This window comes from Copidosoma floridanum, unplaced genomic scaffold (assembly GCF_036245765.1).
Source record: "Copidosoma floridanum isolate Cflo_tuat_1 unplaced genomic scaffold, Cflo_Japanese_pri ptg000009l, whole genome shotgun sequence".
Classification (NCBI taxonomy): domain Eukaryota; kingdom Metazoa; phylum Arthropoda; class Insecta; order Hymenoptera; family Encyrtidae; genus Copidosoma; species Copidosoma floridanum.
Window position 1 is genome coordinate 4,601,234 of NW_028321886.1, and position 26,769 is coordinate 4,628,002.

Here is a 26,769-nt window from a genome sequence, read left to right on the forward strand (position 1 = left end):
GTCGTGATTTCGCCAAGTTGTTGGGTCTCATCACCTTTGGCTTCAACTCTCGACAGTTAGGTATGTACAAGCAGAAAGTGAAATTTTTTTTGATCCACGTGGTGTAACATTTCAGCTAACCGAAGCTGTATTGTATTTGTGCGCGTGTATATTGTAGAGTAGGGAAAGTGAGTGATGATGTTTCTTTTTCTGGTAAATTTTTAAAACAATACAAATCGAATCGTTTGGCGGAGCGATATTGACGACTATACTCAGTAAAAGAACTGAAAAATTAAAAAATATATGTGATTATAAGATTTGAATGAATAAAAAAAAGAAAAACAGATGGTTTGAGGCGTCATGAAACTTCATTACGCGTAACACAAGTGCTTACATCCGCGTGTGTAGTGTATCGTTAATTGGTACGATTGACGCAAATCGACGTATTTCAAGATATAAAGTGCGTAGTACTTATAGCGAGATACGACGTGAGAGTTTGCTGTGGTTGTTTGTACTTGTACTGGCCTCGTAAACAAAAGCTTATACCTACGTATTTATACAGACACGCGTATACTTACAAAGGTACAAGGCTTCTTTGCCCCGAAACGAAGGGAATAATCAAAATAACGTCCCAAATAACGTTCGAAATCACAAATGTACTTACATATACACAAATACCTACTCGTGTAAAACCGGGATCGAGTGAAAAATGTTGTTACCATCACGGAAAAGCAATATATACATACTTGGAGAAAAAAAGGCGAGTAAAGGGAGAAGAAAGAGAAAAAAACAAGTATTGGTCAGCGAGATTTAGCAAAGTTTTATTTGTTCTTCCCTCCCATGAAATTTGCAATTCACGCTGCAAAGTGGCAAATATTATATGTGTACGCGCGCAATGCATGCATGTGTGTGTGTGTGTGTGTATATGTATATGAAAACATACATGCGGACGGAAAGTATAAAGGGTGTGCGGCGCGGGGGTGGAAACGAGAAAGGCTGCGGTGTCGTCACTCTTTCTCTCGGCTCGATCGGCCGACTCGGCTCCTCCACTCTCTGCTTTTTTTTTTTTTCTGCGCTGAGCACAACGGAGCGCGGAGTTTCATGCGCAGCAGCATCATCACAGCGATCGGCCAGTTTAGTTGCTCTGCACTTGCCTTGGAGGGCACACAAATACAATATATACATATGTATATACTTTATACGTAGAATATATATATATATATGTTTATTTTGCGTCGCTTCGTAGGTGGATGGTATTGTTGTTGTACACATTAAGTACGTGCTTTGTGCTATTATTGCAGTTACATTATTCGTTTTACATGAATTTCATCGTCTATAGTGCAACACTGTCATAATACCACAGTGTCCAGGTGTACTTCCATTTAGTAGTTGTTGGAGCATAACAGTGTTTTTGTGCCTCTGATTACAGTCATATCCGTGTGCACGTATATATTAGGCACGTATATGCTTAGTTTTCTTTCATTTACCTACATATTATACATAAAAAAATAGTGTTGACCGTAAAAAAAAGCAGATAAGTCCCTGCTGCTTGGTAGTTTGTCGCTGCTGCCGAAGCTGCAAAGGTTCGTTTGATATTTTTACTATGACATCTATTCTATATATATATACGTATACGCGGTGGAAGTTGGCTGTTGCGTTATACTTTTGTATTCGTTTAATTGTTTTATTTTTCCTTTCATCAAGAACTGTCAAGTCAAGGTAGTTTGATATCGATGCACATAAATACATACACTTTCAATGCCTCGGTATATTCTCGAGTGCGCAATAAGTAGGTATACTTATACACGAGTAGGTAACTAGATACATCCAATATTATAATATATATATATATATATACGATGGATATATTAGAGCTTATTTTGTCACCCGCGAACACACTATCTATTTATACGATTATTTATTTATTTATTTTTTTTTTTTTTAATAGTCTTGACTATATACCCCATAGGTAAAAACTTATATTCGTACTTACAATCAAGTCTCACAGGGTGGTCATGCCCGCTTCTTTTTTTTTTTTTTTTCTCTCGTCTTCCCAACACTAATTTACCAAGAGCAAGTAAAAACAGTGTGCTAAGACAGTGCAGTAGAGCCAAGCTCGCGTGGGAGTGTATATATATTCATATATTTGTACGTGCTGGGCTATTTGGAGAAATACTTTTCACCAACACCCTCTTGACTCCCTCCATAAGTCAAGCTTCACGGGGTTGTTGAAGCTCATCGCATCGCAACCATCCATTGTTTAATAGTCCACGGGAAACAACAATCAACAATCAAAACTCGTGGGAAAAAAAAACGAAAAAAACAACGAAAGAAACTAGATGTTTCCTGATAAGTTCCTTTGTTATCTTATCTTTTGGAATATTGAAATTGTCGTGTTCTACGATAGGGCCTTATATTGTAATCACAAGCATCACACACTAGTATACATGGAGTAAAATTAAATCTTCGTTGACAGCAGAGTGGTATATATAAGTATACATAGGTTGTACGTTACACACGCACACACATATACCTATAGACTTATACCTACTCAAGTTAGTAGCGAATCACGCTGTCTTCTCCTCTCTGGCATCGTTAACGTTTATAGGTGATGTATATGTATGTGTGTGCGCGCCTGCAGTGCAAAACTACATGTGCAAGACCTACAAACGCAGAGAGACGGAGAATCCGTTTTTTTATTGTATATAATATGTGTACATAGTTACCTTGTATATATTATATTTATACACCGGATGCATCGCTGAAAGAAAAGGAAATAATCGTTGGAGTTGTACAACTAATTGGTAAAATACGGTCGGGGTAAAATTTCCTAGAATGGATTCTGCACCTCTGCACAATATTCGAGCCAATATAAGCACACCAGCTGAGCTTGCCAATTTGCTTTACGAGCGTTGGGGTGTATATACCTGTAAAGCTCCAAATTGCTCCGATATAATTATATAGGTTGCGTGTGCGCGCCAACGCCTCACTTCACTCGGTTATATTGATAAATCTCTTTTACACGCGCGCGACCTGATGATGCCTTTTAAACTTGCATCGCGTCAACGTTGCTATATACCTACAGTGCTTCGTCGTTAATTAACGCGAATTATTTAACGAGTTGTATGTACCTGCTTGTTCGACTAGGTAACGAGGAATAACCTCACGGGCACAAAACATCATGTATTGTCTACCGGAGGGTACATCAAAGCATGTGTACCTACTTTTAAACAAAAATGATGAGTGTCATTCCACCTGGTCGTCGACAAAAACATATTGAGCGTGCGACGAACAAAGTGTTAAGTCATCAGCTGATTGGTTTAAAGGTGAGACAATGACGGGACCCAAAATAAGAGTCGTTCTCCACCGACTTCTTGAAACGTGTGTCGGTGGAGACGAGCGTACGGCGCACGTGTGTGCATGTGTGTTTGTAGAGATGTTTTTGTTCTCTCCGCAGTTAGCAAGGTTTGTTACATTGTGGTAAGTAATAGGTATAACCAAAAGAGGTGTGCGCGTTGAAGCTCTCTTTTTCTGTGTCACGTCCACCAATCCGAGTCTTTCTTTTTTTTCGCGCATTCCTGTATACTTACGTACAGAGAGGAGAAACTTGATTTTGCTCTCGAAAGAAATGTTATCAAATTTAAGATGATTTTTTTTTTTTTTTTTTTGGTTTTTTTTAACCACGGGATGAAACGTAGCGAAATTGGAAATCTTTTCCGGGCGATTCTTACATGCGGCTGTGAAAAGTCGCGGAGTTCCGGGGCGCGTTTGCGGAGAGAACAAAGGAAGACACACACGTACACAGGTATGTGGCGCACACATAATATAATAATATATCTTCGTACATGTGTGTATGCTGCAACTGTACCATCTGCGCGCAAACCTACTCTTTCTTTTCTTCCTCTCACTTTTTCGACCTTATACTTATGTAGTATGTATAGGATAGTCTGTGTGTTACAGTCACATAGTATAAATATAAGTACAATAGTATAAAAAAAGTAGTAAATAATATTTTGACATTCATAATGTGACTTTAAATGTTCAAGATTCGTACTTTATTGTTATTGATGCTTCACGTATTTTTTTTTTTTACTGCTTTCATTTTGCAATGAGGAATAAGGTTCGAGAAATCGTTTCAGCGGAAATGATGTTTCCATCCTATTGTCGGTTATCCGAGTGATGTAATTGTTGTTTTTATCTCCAAGTATTTCATAAACGACTCGGTCATGCGCAAACGACTACAAGATAACAAGATCTTGTTCCTTTTTTTCAAGTGCGTATTGGCATCGTTATTTTTTTTATTTACTCCATCCGAGACCCGATACACGTAAATACATGTACGCGCGCAGTTGCAGAAAGTAAAGTAAACGAGTGCCTTGCACGAAGCTCCCGTGTGCGTATAGGCATAGACGATACATATATGTACGAAATAATTTATTGAGCTTTCCAATTGTAGGCGTGTATGATTTATGCATAGTGACGATACAAATGAACTGATGAATCAAGTACATGATCGTTTCGGGTGAGCACACGCGTCCCCGATGCTAAACACATTTATGTTCTCAATAATATGCCCTTACTTATACTTTCTGTTTTCTGTTACACTGTCGGAAGCGCCGATTAGATATACGTACGTATAAATCGCGCGTCAACTGCACTTTGTGTGATTTGTCATTTTCATATGATAAACTTTTATCGCAACCGACTGTTATGTAGTTGTTCGTTCTGTTATACCGTATTCGATGTGCCAAAACATGTTGATACAAGTTTTCATGGTTAAATTTTTTTTTTTTTTTTTTTTTCTGATAGGCCATTTTTCTGTCGGGTAAATCTACAAGTGTTGTAGAACATGAACACTTGGCCTTGAAACTAAATTCATTAACGCGTAACGTCTAAACAATACATCACGGCTTGTACAACCGCTCGCTTAAATGCTTTTCTTAATTAAAATCAGGTGTAAAAAGATCATAAATAATTTTACCTGGTGTTGATTCTATTTTTACATGTTGATTTTTTTTTCACTCTACAGTAAGAACTTCAAGTATAAACAATAAGAAATCAATTTTACTGTTTTCTTCGATATTTTCGATTAATTTATTTAACTGAATTTTTTATTTGTCTTACGTGGGAAAGAAACATATCGTACGTAACACTTGTTTTAATTTTCGATGATTTCATTCAGTGTGATTTCATATTTACCCTTTGCAAATAAAATTGCGTAAAATGAAGCAATAGTATGTAGCACACAATCTTAATAGGCGATTATTCAGGTGTCCGCAGAATTTATTAAAAAAAAAAAAAAACTATTTAAAAGGGATTTTTATCGTCACTTTTAACTATGAGTTAATCATTTACTATCACGAAAACTATTGCTTAGCTATGTTATTCAATTCTAAAAAAACGTAATAAAGTATTAAATTGATATTTAAATTGTAGGTACAGTGCCTTATTTCTTTTCTTTGTTTTTCACTTTAACGGAGCTGGTAATTAAATTTAAAAAAGAGTACTGTTTTATAATTGATGATTTAAAAAAATTGTTGACCCCTTACAAAAACCAGATTTTTAACATTCGCAAACTCGGGGTATTTCGTGAGTAAAAATAAATTTTCTACAATTTGTAAGACTCTTTGGTATTGTAAATTATATGAAGGAAAAAAACTGCAGTATGTATTAAATATTGATTCAATTTAAAATAGATTCTAATGTTCTGAATGTATTATTTTGTTAAATAAATAATTTTCAGGCCAAACGGTACGTGAAAAAAAAAAAAAATAATAAATACGTAAAGAATGATGTGCAATCATCCATAGAAAGGCGAGAACTTCTTTTGCAGAACTTTTCCGTACGTGACTTTAACTCATTAAATATTTTGAAAATTGTCCAAGATTAAATTTTATGAAAGGAAACAACTCACTTTAACCGCTAATTCGTATTTTCTGATGGGTGCTATGTTTTAATAGTTTCAACAATTTTTCACGCGAAATAATATTTCTATCAGCACCCATATTTTTGATGAGACAAAATAAAAGTATTGTACAAAAAGAAAGCCAAAAAACTGCGGTTCGTTTCACTTTGCCAAAAGCTTCTAGAAAGTAAAAACCGCAAAGCCAGAATCGACATTCTAAAAAAAGGCTATAAGTAAGCCGAAGAGAGAACAAAACGAGCAACGCGCGTGCCAAAGTTACGCGTGTCACCTATATATATAAGTACGTGAGTAAGGCGTTTGCAACAATATTTATACACAGCGAAAAAATGGTATATCTTGAACGCAATCATACGAGGATTCATCTTTCCCATGTATAATCTCGTCCTCTGCACAAGAGCAAACGCAAGGTATTTCAATGCGCATATCAAAAATAACACTCTCGCCCTATCTAATCGATTATCCATATACTTGCGTATACATTTACGCTCCTTCTGGTGGGTATATGCTTCCACTCGAAACGCACAACACGACAAACCAGATGCGCGGAAGCTGACGCTGTGTGTTATACAACCATAAAGCGATTGCATCTCTCCGTGATCATATGTACACCACATTGTATTTATTTTAATAAATTAAAAAAAAAAAAGAGGGCGGGAGTGGATCGGATAAAGAAGTCGCGTGACATACCGATCTTCCCTCTCCTACGTATTGATTCTTTTCTTTTTTTTCTTTTTTTTGTTTGTCGCTTCATTTATCATTACTGCGCTCGAGCCTTTTTCAAGAAGCGCCACCGCCGCGTTTGACGTACACTTATATACTCGGTCATTTCATTCACCCCGACGAGAGCTGGCAACGTACACTCGCTCTTGGTGTACCGAATCAATTGCAATTTGAACCACAACCAGAGTAGTTGAATTTTTTTTTTTTTTAAGATATAGGAGAGGTTTTTCCGCTCATCAGCCAACTCCCAAATCACGCGTGTGGCCCCCTCTACTATTATTATTGAATGAAAAATAATCTAAAAAACAAATCGCAACTAACACTGAGGTTTTTCCAATTGTTTGCAGCGAATCCGTGCAGCTGATGCATCACCACCACAGCCTGCACATTTATACCTGCGTATAAGGTACATATATGCGTAAGGAGATAGTATGAAAAATTAAGCCGATAAAATCGGAGCAACGCGTAAGAGGTGGAGGAAGAGTCGAGCCACGGAAGAATATCGAGAAGAAGCCGCAAGAATTTCCCGCGCAAAGACAAAAACTCGGTTGTTATTGTTTGTTGCGGCTCGTGCAGGGGCGCTTGCACTCTATATACACATCACGTGTGTCATGCGAATAAGCGGCTCTGGCGAAGAAGATGGCACGAGCTCAACCAATGCCGGCGCGATCGTCAACAACGCCTGCATCGTCCGGCGCACCTGAGCCCCGTCACCACCACCACGAGGGTCAAACGGTCGGCCCCGGCACGCTACTCGGCCGCGTGTCTTGCTTCATCGCGCGGCTCTTTGACCGGCCCTCCGCACGGGAGGGCTCGACGAGTTTTTACGATGATCGGTATCACCGGCTGTTCAAAGAGGGCATCATCGCGGGAGGAGGGATGGACGAGTCGTCGGACGACGAGGGACGATCGGTAGCGTCGCAAACGAGCGCCGTTGCCGCGGCTGAGCTCGATGATGGCCGGGAGGGGCTGGCGGACGAGCAGCAGGTCGAACAAGACGACGAGCCGTCGAGTCTGAGGATCGGCGAGATCAAGAACTTTCTCGTTTGGCACGTTGGCCGCATCGTGCTCTGGGAGGATACCAAGCACACCCTCATCCACCTTCTCGCCTTCAACGTCATATTCTGGTGTGTTTTCTTTTCTTCTTCTTCTCATTTCTATTGGGGCTTTTTTGTTTTGTTCAATCATTCGTGGGACCATTGGTACGGGTATCTAAGGTACGCGTGTAGTAGAATCGATCGGAGATCGGTATATCTCGAGGGGGAGTTTTGTCAATGGAAAAAAAAAAAAAAAAATAGGGGGTGAATAAAAGCATGCCGAGTCATCGGGAAAAAGAGCGACATCGCGTCAGTCCCTACGTCTCGAGTGTGACTGTCCACATTTCTTAACTGTACTCGATGTACGCAAGCGCGCGCTTCCGCGATGGCCCGATCGAAAACACCCGATATTATAATTATACCTCAGCGATTTCGACGAGCACGTGTGTATATATTTATTCATCCGGTCGCTGCATTATTGCTTAGCGCGCGCACTTTGGCCGTTCGTTTGTGTGTGTGTGTATACTTAATTATGTACTCGTACGAAATTCAATGACACGAGAATTCATCGTAGGCTTTCCCCTTGTTTATTTAATTATTTATTCATAGTACAGATTTTCACGAGTCCCGTTAATACATCCCTCCTCCCTTTCCGTTCGTTCCTGGTCCTGATCAATAACCAGGAACTATTTTTGTTCTTCTTCTCTCGGAATAAAAGCTCGGGTTATCGCGCAGAGAAGAAAAAAAATAGATACATGTGCGTTGGCTCGAGCTCGAGGTTGTCCTTGAATCTTGAATTGCTCTTTTATACTGTATACGTACAGGTTTCACGCGCGCACAAGTGTATAACAACATATCCAAGGGGATAATCACTTCCCGAATTCAACAGCGTGTGCGCGTTGCTGTTTACGAGAAGGAGACGAGTTGCCATAAAACGCTTTGACCGCAGTTTTTGTTGTTTTAATTTTTTTATCATCGGTACATTTTTGCTGGTAAAATTCGACGACCGTGTGAAAACATCTCGTTTACATACGTTTTTCGCGTCCTGAAACTTGACGTATACGAATAAAGAAAACGTCAATTGCAATTTTTTTTTTCCCTCCCTCGAAGACGTAGGTGCGAAGAGCGTCAGAGTTCTCGATTTTTTTTTTTTTTTCTGCAAGGGAGGTGCACAAAAGAAAAAAGACAAACAAGCGTGTGAATGTGTATATTCGCGAGACGTTTCCAAGTCAGCAAGACTCAACAGTAACACAATAAAAGCTTCGCTTAACGGTTTTTTTCCCCCAATATTTTTACAATTTCAATGATGCCGATTTTCATTGTTCACAGGAGTACGGTATTGTTCCATTTGCGAGGTATCACGGCGGTCTGCAGTGCTGCTGTGATATTTGGTATTTCCAGCATCGCTGTCATGGAACCGCAAAGTGATCACAAAAAAGCTCAGTGAGTACAACTTTTCCACACCGCGTTATACCGATTTCCGTGATTTTTGGAGCAAAACTTTATTTTTTCCCTCTCCTTGTCTCCAGGTTCACACTAAAATACAACCGGTTCGAGAAAGACGTGGAACATGCCACGAAAGAACTACAACTGATGGTTGAGGAAGTTAATCGAGAGTGCCCGACGATGGTGAGACTCTCTCTCTTTTTCTCCCTTGAATTCCATGGTGTGGACCAATGCTAAAATGCTTTTCTTCGCTTTTTCTTTCAGTTCTTCCTACTCCTATTGATTCTTTTCGCATTCTCCGCCTTCGTCATACCGTGCATCAATCCTGTTTTTCTCGTCTACATCTCGTTTACCAGCGTCTTCGTCATGCCCCCGGTTTTCGTCTGGTTTTTTGGCTACCAACCATCAAACACAGGTGTGTATACCTACGCGCGTTTGCTTACACGTTAATCATCACGCGTTATCGTAGAACAACGAGTAATCCGGGGTTGACCCGAAATTACAGAAAAGGATGGTGAAATATCGGAATTCCTACCAGAAGTAACGGAAGACAGTCTCCGAGTGTTGGACCGAGCCGGCGAAACTGGCGACTCGCCAGCCCCACCGAATTCAAACTCGGCGAATGGTAATTAACATTTTTTTTTCGTTTTTTGTTTTTTCATAAATAAACAAACTCCTGAAAGGAAAAACGTTTTTTTCTTTTCTTTCCAATCTATAGGTAACAGTACGTCGGATAAACTGGACGAGGAGGAGCTCGTGGGCTTGAAGATGCCCTCCCACGACGAAGCCGAAGAAGACAGCGCGGACGATCTGTCGGACGATATAGAGATCCAGTCTTTCGACGACACCGACGCTTTGTCCAGGAAAAATCGGCGCATCGGTGAGGAAGACGAAGATAGCTCGTCCGACAGCAGCGACGTTGATGCATATGACGATGAGGAGGAAGAGGAGGAGGAAAGCGAGGCGCTCCAAGACATGGTACGGAAGAAAGCCACGAAGCTCGACAAGAACAGTAAGCATCTGGACTTGGACAGAAGCGACAACAGTAGCGACGATGACTTTGAGATTATAGAAATCGAGGAATTGAAAAACGTTTGAGCAATCTTTTCGTTATTTTTCAATAATAAAAGTAAATAAGTAAGGAAATTAAATCAACAATACAATTATAGAATTGTAAGAGGGTAAAAGAGAGCAACAAGTAAGTTGTGTCTGTTGCGATCATAAAAAATGAAAACATGATAAAATATAAATCAATCAATAAAAGGGTAAATGAAAAAAGTTATTGACATAAACAAAAACAGTTCTGCCTGCGTCGAGTTTCAGATAAAACCAATCATTTTACTCATATATATCACCGTGTACCTGGCTTTTTTCGACATCCATTGCCTGTCTTTGCTTTCGCAATGGCCTTCTTTAAGTGCGCGCGTATATGTCTGTGCTTACGACAAATACACACACATGTTGTTGTGTTGTTTAACGCTAAAAGCATTTTCCTTCCATTCTCAACCAAAATAACTAAGCGCAAAATACTTTATTGCGTGATTGCACTTCTCTTTGGCGTGTAACTCATTTACGATAACAATATTTGATTCGTCGTGCACTTATTTCTTTATTACTCCGTTCGTGCTTTTACCATGTTTTGTTTTGTACAGCCATAACGTCATTTTTACTTGTAAAGTTTTAAACACACAAAACGACGAAAACGGACGTATTGATTTTTTTTAACCTCGATATTGTTGTTACATGAATTTGTTAAACGGATTTGCAAATTATATGTTTAAGTGCGATATTAATTGAGACACATCAACTTATTCTGCTTAAGCGAAAGTGAACATGAGATACTTATTTGTTTTTCTGCAGCGAGTAGTATTTACCAGATACCGATAGATAAAATTTATTTATTTATGTATAAATATTTACGATATCTATGAGTCACACGTAGGTAGTATGATTGTATTTAATAATTTTAAGAAGTACTCTGTACTCTTCTTTCAAGCGATTAAGTACAAATGCCAGAAAACTGCAGTTTTACGTGTTAAACGAGAGCGTTATGTGAGCAAAAAAAAAAAATAAATAAACAGAAAAACTTAAGGATTTGTTTGAATAAAGAACAATTACTTGAAAAGCATATTTATGATTTTTGATTCCAGTTAAATAACAACCGTCTAACGTTATGTTTTTTAAAATAACTTTTTTATTTTGTTCACTATGTAAATCAACAGTTAATATTTACATATATATCCCTTAGAACTGTGAATAAAAAATCTGTCTCGAAAGTATAAGGAATATAAACAGTCTGTAAATTTGATAAACTTTTTTTTTTTTTTTTTACTCAGTTTCAACGAAAAACGATCAATTGTTTTTTACTGACTCATTCATATCCTCAACCGTTGACTGTATAGATTCTTGAGAATCTTCTAAATCATTTGAAATTTGACTATTAGTGACTGGCTGAGCATTTTTACGTTCAGGCAAAACTTGTAAAAAGGCTTCCTGCCAGGTTTTACCCTCGGCAACCCTCAATATTATTTCAAAAACTGAAAAAGCAAGTATTTTGTACTGTTTGAAAAAAAAAAAAATTTGCCAAAATTAAAAGTACTTTATTGTACTTACCATGATCGACGGTTAATACTTTTCTTGCTTTCATCTGCAAAAATTTATCAAGAGGCAGTCTGCCATGTTTTACATCTTTTTCGACAGCTAATTTATGGCACAGACCCTAAACAATACATTAATATTAACAACAAACTTTAAAAATAAAGAACTTTGTGTGAAAATGACTCACCTTATGTTGATTATGATCAACAAGTCCACCAATGACGTACACATGGTCGTGATTTAAGTCTTCTATAACATTTTCCGATTCACTTGTCAAGTATACAATTTTCTCTTTTGGAAAAACACTCAAATAATGTTTTTCATAGAATAACACCTATCACGTGAAATTAAAAGTGAATGGAATAGAAATCACGTAAAATTATCCACAGTTGTACTTACATCCCAATTCTCGTAACCGTTATGTTTTTTCATTTCTACTAAAGATTTTCCTTCAAAACTACTTAGCGAAAATTGCAAGGGTGCAATAGCTCGCCTGTTCAAAGTGTAACATCTCAAAATCTGTTTGATCAATTTAGCAATGTCTTTGCCTATCATATAGTCATCAAAGGACAAATCAATTGTTACGTTGAGTTTGCATGGACTATCTGACATTGTACAAGTTTTTAGATACTTTCTGGATGGGCCGCAATCGAGATTATTTGCTTTAGCAATGGCTCTTTTTTCTCTTGCCTTGGCCCTTTCTTTTAACCTGCAAATAATGCAAGAGATAAAAAAATGTTTTCCAACTGTTTCGAAAATCTGTCGTTCTTCATTATACCTCTTTTCCGGCTTTATTTTCAACCATTTTTCTAATTTCTTTATTTTTTTAAGTTGACGTTTACTCAATGTTGGCTCCTGTCCTTTGGCTTGTTCTGCATCCAAAGTAACTTTTTCTACTTTTTCAGGCTCTTCGACATTGGGTATCGTATTTTCAACACAACTTTCCATTTTTCACAAAATATTCACAATTATTATAAATAAATAAAACATGTATTTACAAACAGGATAACACTACAAATATGTTAACTGTCACTCTTCATGGTGCTTATGGACAACATAACCTGTAAAAAGTATAAACCCCCTCCGCCGCTCATAAATTATCTTCTGCTATTGGCGCTCAGGAATTTGAAATATTTTAATTGATTGTCTGCGTAAAAACACTATACAAGGTGAATTTGGTTTTATATATTATCAACAAAAATGCATAATTTCGTAATAAAATTTATTGAAAACATAACACAATTACAAAATACAAGCCAACGAATAAATAATTAATATAACTTTTTAGGAAAACCCTGATTATCCAACAGATGATTTTCAGAATCTAAAACTTGTTTTGGTCCAGTACCTACACGCGTATGAATAACATACTTTAATTTTCCAAGAGGCTGTTTTTCTATGTTTATTTTTTTCAAGAGTTCCTTAAACAAAATGTTTAAATTACAATCTCCAATGCCACACAAACGGTATTTGATTTTTAATACTTACTGAGGAAGCCGAGGCACCCGGTAGAGATTTTCCAATTTGATCTTTCGTTTGACGATCGTCAACAAATAGGAAATAATTATTGATTACGGCATATAATTCGCAAACATCTTTTTCCAAAACAAATAATGTTGCGTTTGGACCAGCATCAAATGTATAGGCAGCCTAAAAATATTTTGGAAGACAGACGAAATTTAGCCTAAGTGCTTTTAGCGAGATTTAAATTTCAACCCACCTTTATTTCACCGTGAGCTGTATTGTATGCATGCACAAGTTCAATTATGCGATGAGAGGTATCATTCATGTAGAAACACGGAGGATAAGCAGCTGCACAAGCTGCATGCATTTCATTGGAGTCTTTCATAGTTAATTCGGCAAATTTTTCAAAATTTCGATCCCGAATGGCCTCTTGCATTTGTTCTATTCTCAGAGGAACAGTATTTTCAGCCCTATACTTGAGAAATGGCGATGTATGGTAACATCTTTTCATTCCTTCAGAACTGGATACTTTTTTCTTTGTATCATTTACAACTAATATCAAAATTCTCATGTCTGGCCAATGATTGGTATCAAAAACTTCTTTACTAATACTATCACTACCATCAATATTATCACCCATATACCATCTGACAAATCCTCCATAAATACTACGGCATGCCGAGCCAGAACCACAGCGAGCTATGGCTGATATATCTCCCTTTTAAATGAAGGAAGAAAAATTATTACCAAAATTATATTGCTAATTTGACATAATTTTTATTTTTCATCTCACCTGTACATTGAATAATTTTGCAAGAGCTACTGTTAGACAAGCATATCCAGCAGCACTAGATGCTAAACCTGCAGAAGTAGGAAAATTGTTTTCTGAACAAATGTGAACTTTCCAATTTTCTTGTTTATCTGGCAATTGGGATCTTTTTCTCACTGCAAGTAACCGTAATTATTTACTTGTATTTTTAATTAAATGGTAAGTTATATTGAAACAAATGTATTAGATTACCTTCTCTTAGGCAATTTTGTAGCCTTGCATTTTCTATTGACTCCTCACTGAAATGAAAGGTAGTACTTAATATTTGATTTAAAATAAAAATCATGATGGAAAAGTAATGTGTGCTACCATCCATTCAACCATATTTTATCTTGTTCAAAGTCTGGGCTAATCATAACAGTTGTCTTGGCACACAACTGGAATCAAATGTGCAGTACATTTATGTATATTAATTCGTTCGTTTAATTTGCTGGAAGAATATTAACTCACATGCTCTGTATCCAAGGTTGCACTGAGTGAATCATTAATTGGAAGTATCAACTCTTCATTTCTTTTTCCCCCTGAAAAATAAGTTTTATTAACATAAAATTATAACTTGAATTTTTGCACAGAATTTCTTTTTTAACCAATTAGACTCTTATACCCACAAAACACACTGGTCAGTAATTTAAAGGACCTTGGAATCCTTGGACAATATAAATTTCTCGAAATACATTTTAAAAAATTCTTTCTGTTTTTACACTCTTAGACAGTTAATATTTTTATTAAATAAATTAAAATTTTAAATGTACCGTTAACTCTAACTGTTTTCAAATGCACAGAGTAAATGAAAATATTATTTTCGAAACATTTCTCAAAATCAACATTTTCAGATACTTTAAAGTTATGAATAGGTAATTCGACTAGTCAAATATAATTAACATATGTGTATAAGGAATGTGCCAGATAACTGTAAATTCGCACAAGTTGACCAACATTTCCAAATACTACCGATTTCACCAGTAAATTAAATTTAAAAAAAAATCCAGTTTATCTGAGACAAAATATACCGGAACACAGTAAGTAGTAATATTTGTAAAACGTCACGTTACTTACAATACTTAATAACTGCAAGGTTTACAGGAGCAACAAAGGTGACGCGCTCCATTTTAAAAAGCTCCTGTGCGACGTGTCGCCTTGCCTCGACGAATGATCGAGCTCATCGAGGCGTGCAGAGTTGCGCACTCACTCAATTCATATATATATATATATACATATATATGAGCAGACGACACAAAGGTAAATACTGCACAACATATATATATATAGGTAGAACGACAGAATTTAAATTTTTGACTCTGACATACTTACAGATGTAAATATGCTTATTTATGATGATTGATGCTCTGTGAGAGCTGAATTTGTTTTCTTTCTCTGTAATAATACTATACGAATCAAACAATATTGTATATGATATTCATATTATGACAATAAATTTAATGCAATGGGCGTTTCATCATAGCAAAAATCGTATCAAACATTTAAATATCATTCATGAGTATCTGTCGGTTACAACTCATTTATACGTACAGAAATTGTTATTTTAAAAATAATGTATTTGTTCGAATAACAATGGTAGAAGACAATCATATCGAGTATAATAAAAGTATATGTATTATGTGTTCTGTACAGAAAAAGAAAGAGTTAAAGATCGATCATATTTCAAGCGACAGTTACGGTGCTCCAAAATTTAAATAACAAATAATTCAAAAAATACAACTTCTCGGCAATGCGTCACATAAGTAAAATCAGCTATTCAGCTCATCAGATAATTCAACCTATTACAATATAATATATACATAACTCAACTTTGGAGGTTATAACTATCACCAACGCATGAGAATTACTTTAGACTTTAGAAGCAAATTAAAGGTTTATCCAAGTAATCCAAGTACAGTCTATATATATATGGGTACAGTCTTGTATATTTATTTCATCCATGAAAGAGCTGCGAATGACTGCAAGTGTAAACTCCCGAATCGAATGCATGAGTGTACACAGAGTGTATAGGATAGGCGGCATATATAGGTGATAGGTGTACAGAAGTGCAGGTTTTGTGACAGGCGACAGACGGGCATAGACCGCAGTCTTAACTCGCACTGTATAACTTATTCTACAGCAGAGAGATGAGTCTACTCATGTCTGTTCCACAATCCACAGTAATTAACAAGAAAACAGTTCAGTTCTGTATTCTGTTCAGTACTAAGTATTTGAGCTGACGACACACGATAGGTATACACACATAAGTAATATATTTTATATAGGTATATTCACATTACAATTTCATCCATTGGGTCTTCCGCCAGAAGGGTACTGATGCAGAAATACCGACCCTGCGGGCCCTGCCGTACCGAAGGTTAACTCGTTGCAGGTATAACTAAATGTGTGGAATAGTTCAAAATCGCAACGCTAGATGACGTTGGAATGAGGGAACTCAACGTACTGACGTACCGACGGTCGACAACGGGTAGGGAAGATACCTTTGACGGGTAAATAAGATAAGCGTTGATACTGCAGGGCCCGTGTTTCTGGATTTGTACCGACTGTAACATAGTGATTTCCTTCTGGTGGAAGACCCTAGGCCTAATATATATAGAACTAAAATCTAGGGTTTTTTCCCCAAGACGATTTCCCCTAGGCAAATATTTTCCGAAAATCACAACGCTAGATGGCGCTGATAACAAAAAACGTGTAGGCTATATAGTCTACTGCTGTAAAACTGACTACCCGACCTTGTGCAGCATTCCAACAATGTTTCTTCTCCTTTTGCTGTACCAGACACGACAGAAAGCAAAACTCTTTCTTTCTTACTCCCTCTCGCCGACGACTTTGTGTTCGAGAGAGAGCTGCAGAGCTGAGCTCTTTTCGCGCGACTTCCCCTTTCCTTCTCCTCCTCGCCATTCTTCGTTTCGTCGTCGCCCCGCCGCCGTCGGTCGCGCGCCTCAACTGCGCGGCTCCTTTTTCGCAATTCGCGGTCGCGCAACGCAACTATATACCTCACTACTACTGGCAGAGTTAGTTAATTTAGTTTGCCGTTGAGTGCGTGTGTGTTTACATTATTATAGAAATAAATATACAGTAACCCTACGAATACGGATACATATATCAATAAACGACCCTACGACGACGGCGAGTCGGTGAGTACAGGGGTAAGTTAGCCGTGCAGCCCTGCTTCGCTACGCGAAGTAGCGGAAAAGCTGCACACACGAGTGAGCAGCGTGTGTCATCATCATCATCATCATCATCATCATCGCTCGTCGTCGTCGTCGTCGTCGTCGTCGTCATCATCGTTTAAACGGGAAAACGGAGGCAAGCATCAGACTGATGTATAGAGAAAGAGTTTAGCGCTCTCTCTCGTTCTCTTGATATTCTTGGTTGTTCGAACACTACCAAAGTATACCAAACCGCTTGCTTTATTTCCGTCTCTTTCCACGTCTTTTCCTCTTGTGCTCCTCCTCCTCCTGCATATAGTGCATACACCATGCGTGCCGTATCCAAGTGATTGTGTGCGAGTGTGTACGCGCGCGGGGAGAGTATCGTCCAGGACTGTTGCTGCAGCTTGTATAGCCTGCGTCTATTGACCTCGTGTGCAGTAGAAGAGGGTACGTAAAAGGCGTAAAAGCACGCCCATGTATTATACGTAATGTGTATATAAAACACACCCATAATTTATGTGCACGTAGATTTTTGTTGATTTTTTTGTCTTTCCGCCCGCATCACGGGACCGGATGCAAAGATTCACGTTTCGGAGTTCGCACGTTATAAGTGGTCCCTCGTATATATATGATGTGCCGTGTTGTCTGTCTCCTTTTTTTTTTGTTTTGCAGCACATACACCTAAATACTCTTCTTGGTATGGCCTCTTTTATTTTTCAATCAAGAGATCTGGTCGACTTAGTTTATTTAGTTGCTGTTTGTTACATCTGCACATTGTAGACATGAATAAAAAGAAAAATTTAACGAGAGTTGATGTAGTTAATATTTTCATGATGTAGGACGTAAGTAGGGACTAGCTAAACTCTGGCAGAGAAAAGAGGACGTGTATAATAATGAATTGTATGTAACAATCATTTATATGTATATTTCAAATACATCTAACGAGTTTCTTCTCTCTCTCTCTCTCTCCTTCTGAAAACTAAGATCAAAATAACAATAAAAGTATAATTATAAAAATCACAATTGCTGCACCACACACGACCTTGAGACATTTGGATTAGGGTACCCCCTCCCCAAACACACCCCTCTCTTGCCCCTATTGCTGCGCGCTGAGAGGATATGGCGAGGCATAATGGTGATTGTCCCTTTAAACATATTTGTAAACAAATCGCTTTTTTGCTTCCTGTGCTGACTGCAGCTCTGCATACCTAAAGTATACCGCTTACGACTCATCCACGTATCAAATTGTATCATCGTTAAATGAGGATACTTATAATGAATTGATGGTTCATTTAACGATTAAACACAATACATCGTGGGAAAGCTTCTCCGTACCCTATTTGCGTAGTCACTGAAATATTTATTAATTAGAAGAAATTTTTTTTTTTTTTTTTTTTTTTTCAACTTTTTATCCGGCCAATTTCTTCTCAATGGCTGCTTCAAATGAAGAAAGAAAGAGCCGTTCGGTCACAAGAGATGACGTGTGTCGTGTGTTCACTCATGCTATGTACAATATACATGTGTACTTACTTTACTTACGTTACATACCTACATGTTTATATTGTATGTATAATATATTTGTGGTAGTGGTTACCGAGCAGCAGTAGCGATGGCGATTTTTTGACGTTTCCCTACTAAGGATTCGTCACGCCTTGACACAGTGTTTATTATTAATTATCTTCTCCGTATCTCGTTCTTTGTGCGCTTGATTGTTTATTTTGAGAAACTCATGCCAGGCCTTTTTTATACAGCAAACACACCAATCTTAAGTAAATTCGTTTAAACATTCTTATTTCGTTGCTGAATGCATTGTTAAGCCGATTAATTCTCATTTTTAAAATTAACACGATAATTAATCAGTTACTATTATTATTGTTCATGTTGCAGCTAATTTAAGATGGCATTAAGAGATTTAGTGGAAGGTGACTGTGGGGGACCCAGTTCCCTAATGCGACTCACTTCCCACTTTGTCAAGGATCACGGCCTGAAAGATGAGGGTGTCAGAGATATATTTGGCTCTGCAAGTCCCTTTGAAACTGGAAATTCAGACCAGCTTGTCAAACAGTTTCTTGAGGAACAGTCTTCTGTCCATCCGCAAACTTTTAAGATGGAAAGTCTGCTTCACGAGATACGAGACATAGATCAGAGTCTATACCCACCAGTTACTGCCACTGGTATTGGTGAAGATTTGACAAACCAAGACACGTCTTGGGCCAACCAGTATCTACAATCTGGTGGACACTTTCAAGTAAATTTACATCTCATTACTTTTAATTTGATGATTTTTTAATTATTTACACCCAAAGTATATCACGTACTTTTAATTATCAAATAAATTTTTCAACAATCACTAAACGTTAGATCAAATATTTTTCTGTTATTGAACTAAACTAACTATATCGATATCAATGTTGAATATATTTTTAATATGGCAAGTAGTATGTATATCAACTATATGAAATTGTTAAATAAATTTTTAAAATTATATTTCTTCAAATAATTGGCTCTGCACTAATTTTTTAATAGCGTGTACTAGTTGAAAATTAAGATGACCAGTTAATTGTAAATTCTGTTACGTAATGTGCTGTTTAATGTATCAACATAGGAAAATCACAGAGATGATATTTGGAATGCCCATCCAGCAGTTTTGAATACCACAGTTGCCTTCCCAGGAGAGACCCGCGAGCTGGGCCTCAACCCTAAATGGGCTGAAGAATATTTAGAACAGAGCATCGATCACCCCGACGTTAATACGGACAGTTCAGACTATGCCTCTTCGAAATTCATGAAATTCATGAGAATAGAGGATAACGTGACCCATCCCAACCAGTCGAAAACAGAAAATGTAGATAACAAATGGGCTTCGGAATTCGTGGAAACCCAAAATACAAAGCCAGTCGAGGCGTCTGCTCAAGAAACTGCCCCAGCGGAACCTGATGGCGTTTTGAATGCCATCGACGAAATGAATACCGTTGCCGGCACTTGGGTCGACGAGTTCTCGCAAGACGGTCGTTCTCAAGGTAAGCATCGCATAATGCTCTCAGATTATCGAATTTTTTCGTTTGTTAAAGCTTATTTTTAAAATGACATATCTTTTTTAAATAGAATTAACATCAGATAACAGCAACTTAACAAGTGGTTGCTCCTACAGATATGCATTATAGACAATAATGAAAAAATCTCGAGACTAAAAAAATTTCTTAGTTTAATAAGACGTTATACAAGTATTTACCAAAAATAACGATACTCATTAGACAATAAAACAGAAAATATTTAATTTTTTAAGACAGCTGTACTGCAAAAAAGATATGCATTATAAAACGAAAAGAAAAAAGAAAAACAAAAAAAAAAAAAAAAAAAAAAAAAACAATAAAAAGAAGTCGACGAAGCGGCAGGTTCGCTTCAACAAAGTCTTTATATTTTTGTATATGCTCAGATTTCAAAAAATACGAAGACGAGTTTTGGAATCAACTTCAGGGCGAATGGGAGAAGATATCCAAAACTGAGAACTTATCATCCAACCACCCATGGATATCCGAGTACGAGAATTTCTACGACCCCTTCAAGGAGTACTCGTTCACCGAAGAGAATCCTATGACGCGTTTGACCGATCCATTGTCGGAGGGCAAAAATAGACTAGAGTTAGGCGACCTGCCTGGAGCAGTGCTGTGCTTCGAAGCGGCCGCTAAGCAAGACGACAAAAATGCCGAAGCTTGGCTCCTTCTTGGTAAAACACAGGCTGAAAATGAGCAGGATCCGTTGGCCATATCAGCACTCAAACATTGTCTCACACTCGACCCAGCGAATCTTACGGCACTCATGGCACTTGCCGTTTCGTACACAAACGAGTCTTATCAAAGTCAGGCTTGCCTTACGCTCAAAGACTGGCTGCTCAAAAATGACAAGTACAAGCACCTGACGTCCAGAAAACCGGCCAGCAAGCCGCCCTCGCAGATAGGCGTCTCCACAATTCTGTTTCAGTAAGTTTACATATTTACACGAACTTTTTTTAGCAACGCGGCTCCTCCCTAAGTCATAAATTCGATTTTTACTAGCATCAATAAATCACACGAGATGCATTGCAAAATTGTAAAAAAAATGTTATAGGAAGTTAAATAATTCGTGCCAAAAGAGCTGATTAATGGCTGTAAATTACTTATAATACAAGGATATCCCTAAAAAAAATTTTTATTAAACTATTTGTGAATCTTGATCATTTTAATGGGATGATTATAAATACTCGATACATTTAATTATTAAAATTAATTAAAACAAAAAGTTCCAAATAGTCGATTCGAACAATGCCGCAGTTAATATTTTCTGTTACTAAGTCCATATATTATAGTTATGCAATTGAAGTGATTAATGTTAGACACGTTCCTTCTTTTTAATTTTCTCTACAGCGATGTTCACGAAGAAGTTAAAGATTTATTTATACAAGCCGCTCGAATGCAGCCGCACGGCACAATTGACGCTGACGTCCAATGTGGGCTAGGCGTTTTATTAAATCTGTCAAGCGAATATGATAAAGCGGCAGATTGTTTCAAAGCTGCGATTCAAGCTAGGCCTAAGGTAAGCTGTACTTGACAATTTTTCAAATGTAACTTGACTTTTAAAACATCCTTTTTTCAAATGAAACTCATACAGCTTAAATCTTGTGTGTCATGAAGCTTATTTTATTAAGAAACTTATTTTATTCATAATGTTACAGGATCCAATGCTATGGAACAGATTAGGAGCTATTTTGGCAAACAGTCAACGATCGGAAGAAGCAATAGAAGCTTACCATCAAGCACTCGAGCTCTCCCCCGGTTTTATTCGCGCTAGATATAACCTTGGCATTTCGTGCATCAATTTAAATGCCTACAAGTAAATATAATTATTATTTGTTTCAACATAATGAAGTATTAAATTGTATTTCCTAACGGATTTTGGTATTTTTGTGATTTTTTATGGATAAATCATTCAAATCATTACAGGGAAGCTGGAGAGCATTTATTGACTGCGTTGAATCAACAAGCTGCGGGTAGAGATGCGTTTGGGGAACAAGCTCCAATGAGAGTAATGTCAGACACAATTTGGTCAACCCTGAGACTGGTTGTATCGCTAATGCACATGTACCATTTAAACGATGCTATAGACAATAGGTGAGTAATATTAATTAAATATTCATTTTTTTAATGTTAGTTTTATTTCTCTACTACATGTATTCACAATCTGGATAGTTATTTATACTTACTTATATTACAAGTTTTGTTTAACTTATTTTCAATTCGAATTTTTATTTTTAATAACTATTTTAAATATTTTTTTACAGGGATCTCGCCAGGTTGAATAAGGAGTTTGAAATAGAGTAAGGGAAGAAGCAATAAAAAATCATTAAAAAAAAAAATAAAAAAATAAAAAATAAAAAAAAAGACGGGAACGTATCATTGTTAACGAATTTATATTGATGTAGGATACATGGTGTACATTGATTTTGTAAAGTTTGCTGTTTATTACAAACCAATGTAGAACATGTTTTTTACATTGACTTTTAGTTTTATTTATTTTTTTTGTTACCTTATAAAAATCGTTATCCAACAAGTGCATACTTGGGAAAAAATCATGTATTAGTTGAAGTTTAATGTTAAACTTGTGAAGTAATTGAAGAAATTTTTTTTCGACTCAAAGAGCAAAGCAACTTCTTTTTTTTGTTTTGTTTTTTTTTTCTTTTTAAAACTCGTATGTTTATTTAAAAAAGGCATGATGAATTCGTAACTGACATGAACTTTGTAAATAAATATTTTTAATAAAAAAAAAAAAAATTTGTCGTATCGACAACACCAAAATTTGACTTTTATTTAATGAAATACCTGTGAAAATTACTCATTTTGTAGCTTTCTTCTTAGGTTTTCGCGCCTCTTCCAATTCTTTTAATTTCTTTGTGAATTTGTCTTGTTCTTTTTTTGTACAAGTTTCTATTTTTTTTTGTTTTTGTCTGAAATCCTTTCGCGCTTTTTGCCTTATTGCGTTACCACATCCGTGAATTTCTTGTAAACCTTAAAAGGAAGACAAACATATATACATTTTATTAAAAAAATTTTGATTAATGTACAATTATTCTTACCATGTTCCAAGCAATACCACTTTTTACAAAACTGGCAAATAAGTTGAATAAGTTTCGTTGACTTTTTGCACCCCTGATACGAACACGTTGAATTTGATTTTGCAAATTCTTGAACAATTTTGTCAAAGTTATCTTCTTTCTTTACTTCAGATTTATCTTGCAAAACTTCATTTTCGCTGTTTTTTTCTGTGACTTCTATCTTTTTGCAAACTCTCTCCTTCGTGCCTTTAATTTCAAATTTTTCCATCGTCTGTTCTTTTTTACTTTGCTCTTTATTTGGACGTTTTTCAGAGATCTCCAAAAGTGATGATTCTTCCTCGTCTGGCTCATCATTTTCTTTAGAAGTTTCGATTTCCTCTGCATTAAATAAACCTTGTATTACATGTAAATTAAAATTCATCATATTGCTGTTTCTCACCTTGGTCCGAGTGAACTGTGGAAATGGTTTCATAAATATTGTACATTTTTTTATTCATACAAATGTTGAGGTCCGTTTTTTTCTCACTAGTTCTATCGAGAGGTTTTTTCAGTGCTTCAGATGGTTGCGGATTAACTTGTTTTTGTGCTTTCGGCATATCATTTTTACTTTTGGAATTTTTTTGTTTTTTCACGGATTTGTTTTTTGTCTTTAATTTGGATTTCGATTTTAAGTTTTTTTGCAATGGTTTTTCTATTTCCCTTTCTTTGTCGACAGTTTCTGAAAGGTACTCTTCTGCCGACTGTAGTAAGCCATTTTCTTCTATATGCTTTAAAAGACTTTTGATAACATCGTCACTCTCCATTGTTTCACTATCGCCTATGACAATGAGCGACCTTCTTGCTCGCGTAACGGCAACGTTCAACCGCCTGAAATCAGTGACAAAGCCAAGTTCCTTTTCTTGATTACTTCTGACCAGCGAAATGATGATAGCTTCCTTTTCTCTTCCCTGGAAACCATCCACTGTGCTTACTTCGACATTGTAGGAATCTGACGCAAAATTTCTTTTGATAAAGTCGACCTACAGTATTTTGCACGAAACATTAAGTTGTGAATAAATGTTTTTTTTTTAATCTAAAAATTTTACCTGTAATGCATATGGAGTAATCACACCAATATCTCTGTGTCGCAAACCTGTTTTGATTAGAGCTGTTACAACTTTATGTACGACAATAACTTCTCTAACATTTCCTTTGGATGCAGAATCAACTCCAGACCTAAATTCTTCACAGTCACAACCACATGTGTCGATAAACACTATAGCTTCGCCTACAGTAAAGAATTTATTTTTTAAACTTCATCATTCAAATCAATTTTGTTAGAGGGTTGATGCAAAAAATCAATATTTCTATCAAAATTAATATGCTTACTTGTCAAAGTATCGTCATGTTTGTCTGATAAAGGTAAGTCTTTGAGTAAATGGTTTTTTACTGAATCATCAGCTTCAAGTGTATTATCGTAAAATTTGGCACTAGCCCAAGACATGATTTTTTCATTCATTCTATACTGTCTTGTTAATCTGACAAAACAATCGTCTTTCAATTTTTTTATTGCTCTTTCCATCAGACTTATATTCAAACCACCATCAACGGCTTTTTGGCACAATACTACTGGTGGTAATTGATTTATATCTCCAGCAAGAATGAGTTTTGGAGCATTTGGAATGGCAATCCACATTGATGCTTCCATAGCTTGTGATGCTTCATCAACAATCAATACATCAAAGTGATCCTTTGGAAGACTTTGAATTTGACCATTAGTTGCTGATGCTGAATTTAATGTACATAGTATTACCTGAAATAGTAGGAAAAGTTATTAAATGTAATTTTTAATAGTTGCTTTATTTTAATTTTATTTTTTTATTAATCGAGATCCATACAGTGCTTCTCCTTAGTATATCGCAGGTAAGTCTAGACAAACGTTTTCGATATTCTTTTTTCAAGTCTCTTATTTCTTTGTAAATGTATTTTCTTCCACTGCTTTCGACATTTGTCTCTAGATTTTTTATTGACTTTTTAATATCTTTCAGATCCTTAAAACTATCATCTCTCTCTAAATACGAGTCTAAAGAATATTTTAGAGCCGACTTTGCGATTCTAGTAGGATGACCTAGACGCAACGGCTTAGCTTCTGTTCCACCAAGTCTGATGACTAAATTATCTACTGCAACGTTGGTTGGGGCACATATGAGAATCTGTAAATTAGCGTATAAATTAGTGTAAAATCTACATAACTTATCATAAAATATATGTAAATGATATCTTTTTAATACTTTTTTGCCTAATCTGTGCAATTGTACGACTGCCTCTATCAATGTTGTGGTTTTACCAGTTCCTGGTGGTCCTTGAACAATTGCAAAATGTCTCCTTTTTAAAGAAAACTCCACAGCCAGCTTTTGATCTTTAGCAAGACTTCGATTGTGAAATTTAATGTTATCATCATCATCCAAAATTGTTTTGAGAATAGGATCTTCTGCAACCAGTAATTGGTGAATAACATCCTCATCTTTATGGAATAGAATTTTAATTATCTCCAGACATTGTGAGGAATAAATTTCTTTTTTCTCCAAAGCGTTTAAAGCTCTAAAACCACACAAGCATATTTAGAAAAAAAAAAAAAAAAAAACAGTTAAATTAAGTTTACACAAGATGAAAAAATCAGCAGCAACCTTGTCTGACTCCTGTAAGTGTAATCAGAGTCGGACTTGACCACGGTAAATTGCTCATCATCCTGAACATCCTCGTACTGGCCATTTGAGCTAATACTCAAAGTAGATTCGCTAATGTCCATGACAATGGCCTTGATCATCTGGCCTTTTTCCTTTGATCTGATACAGATAACCAGATCACCCCTTGATAATCCATGCTCCAAGGGTAGACCATCAGCTTTTTCAAAGTCAATCTGATAACGTTCCGGTCCATTGCAGACAATGTTATTAATGTTCAGTTTGGTAAGAGCTAGACCACTTTTTTCCAAATAATGAAGATTGACTGGGGAAAAGTCATTAAAGAACTTCTGAAGATCTTCTTCGCGCTCCAAAAGAAGCAGTTGCAGATGTTTGCGCACGAATTTCGTAATCGTATCATCCATTTTCGTTCTGACAAAACAATAAAACGCTTGAATTTTCTATTACATCGAAGGGGGTTGTAACAACCAACTAAACCCCCAATTCATAAAAAAATAGATAGTTTAATAGTGTGTATTTACTCGGTATGATGTATCTATATATATATATACACTTCTTGTCTCAGAATTTACACAAATTTCAGCTGAGTGATTAGAAAATAAAAATAAGTTGTTCGCATGTAGTGTTTATTAGAGAGCTTTCGGAGTGCTGAAGCGTGCAGGTGTTGACATTTTATGGAGTTGTGTTTTCTGCTGTACGATGTAAACAAAACATATATATATATATATATATATATATATATATATACAGGGTGCGTTCCATTCGGGATAAAAGATAAATTGTGTACCAGCCGCAAATAACACAGACAATCTCAACTTTTTATCTTCATTTTACATATCTATT

General features: G+C 36.5%; 5 protein-coding genes across 9 annotated transcripts; 2 read left to right on the forward strand and 3 right to left on the reverse strand.

Moving 5' to 3' along the window:
- The first annotated feature begins 1,126 nt into the window (after positions 1 to 1,126).
- Positions 1,127 to 11,406, forward strand: LOC106641364 (uncharacterized). 3 transcript variants are annotated; one of them, XM_014355775.2, is made up of 7 exons: positions 1,127 to 1,562; positions 6,973 to 7,752; positions 8,992 to 9,105; positions 9,192 to 9,291; positions 9,373 to 9,523; positions 9,614 to 9,733; positions 9,827 to 11,406. In XM_014355775.2, the coding sequence occupies exons 2-7, from the start codon at positions 7,265 to 7,267 to the stop codon at positions 10,204 to 10,206; spliced, it is 1,353 nt and encodes a 450-aa protein (XP_014211261.2). In that variant the 5' UTR covers positions 1,127 to 1,562; positions 6,973 to 7,264; the 3' UTR covers positions 10,207 to 11,406. The 3 variants fall into 3 exon arrangements, with proteins under 3 accessions (XP_014211261.2, XP_089446038.1, XP_089446039.1); XM_089589912.1 differs by having other exon boundaries at positions 1,127 to 1,435; XM_089589913.1 differs by lacking the exon at positions 1,127 to 1,562 and adding an exon at positions 3,146 to 3,305.
- A 29-nt stretch (positions 11,407 to 11,435) lies between these two features.
- Positions 11,436 to 12,735, reverse strand: LOC106641384 (tRNA methyltransferase 10 homolog A). Its single transcript, XM_014355796.2, has 5 exons — positions 12,485 to 12,735; positions 12,106 to 12,415; positions 11,894 to 12,040; positions 11,722 to 11,827; positions 11,436 to 11,645 (listed from the first exon to the last, which is right to left on the reverse strand). Exons 1-5 carry the CDS (start codon positions 12,652 to 12,654, stop codon positions 11,461 to 11,463), a joined length of 918 nt encoding a protein of 305 aa, XP_014211282.2. The 5' UTR covers positions 12,655 to 12,735; the 3' UTR covers positions 11,436 to 11,460.
- Positions 12,736 to 12,910: 175 nt separating this feature from the next.
- On the reverse strand, positions 12,911 to 15,137 carry Mvd (mevalonate diphosphate decarboxylase). 2 transcript variants are annotated; one of them, XM_014355787.2, is made up of 8 exons: positions 15,056 to 15,137; positions 14,450 to 14,520; positions 14,309 to 14,376; positions 14,192 to 14,238; positions 13,964 to 14,115; positions 13,427 to 13,888; positions 13,195 to 13,356; positions 12,911 to 13,127 (listed from the first exon to the last, which is right to left on the reverse strand). In XM_014355787.2, the coding sequence occupies exons 1-8, from the start codon at positions 15,105 to 15,107 to the stop codon at positions 12,978 to 12,980; spliced, it is 1,164 nt and encodes a 387-aa protein (XP_014211273.2). In that variant the 5' UTR covers positions 15,108 to 15,137; the 3' UTR covers positions 12,911 to 12,977. The 2 variants fall into 2 exon arrangements, with proteins under 2 accessions (XP_014211273.2, XP_089446041.1); XM_089589915.1 differs by lacking the exon at positions 14,309 to 14,376 and having other exon boundaries at positions 15,056 to 15,135.
- Positions 15,138 to 16,770: 1,633 nt separating this feature from the next.
- Pex5 (peroxisomal biogenesis factor 5) lies at positions 16,771 to 22,571 on the forward strand. Its single transcript, XM_023392375.2, has 8 exons — positions 16,771 to 17,601; positions 19,042 to 19,402; positions 19,760 to 20,174; positions 20,591 to 21,134; positions 21,558 to 21,726; positions 21,866 to 22,023; positions 22,134 to 22,301; positions 22,472 to 22,571. The coding sequence occupies exons 2-8, from the start codon at positions 19,052 to 19,054 to the stop codon at positions 22,509 to 22,511; spliced, it is 1,845 nt and encodes a 614-aa protein (XP_023248143.1). The 5' UTR covers positions 16,771 to 17,601; positions 19,042 to 19,051; the 3' UTR covers positions 22,512 to 22,571.
- Positions 22,572 to 22,599: 28 nt separating this feature from the next.
- Positions 22,600 to 26,601, reverse strand: LOC106641353 (uncharacterized). 2 transcript variants are annotated; one of them, XM_089589323.1, is made up of 9 exons: positions 26,448 to 26,601; positions 25,909 to 26,337; positions 25,513 to 25,822; positions 25,120 to 25,434; positions 24,611 to 25,034; positions 24,328 to 24,509; positions 23,682 to 24,261; positions 23,264 to 23,620; positions 22,600 to 23,195 (listed from the first exon to the last, which is right to left on the reverse strand). In XM_089589323.1, exons 2-9 carry the CDS (start codon positions 26,328 to 26,330, stop codon positions 23,023 to 23,025), a joined length of 2,763 nt encoding a protein of 920 aa, XP_089445449.1. In that variant the 5' UTR covers positions 26,331 to 26,337; positions 26,448 to 26,601; the 3' UTR covers positions 22,600 to 23,022. The 2 variants fall into 2 exon arrangements, with proteins under 2 accessions (XP_089445449.1, XP_089445450.1); XM_089589324.1 differs by lacking the exon at positions 26,448 to 26,601 and having other exon boundaries at positions 25,909 to 26,362.
- Between the last annotated feature and the right edge of the window lie 168 nt (positions 26,602 to 26,769).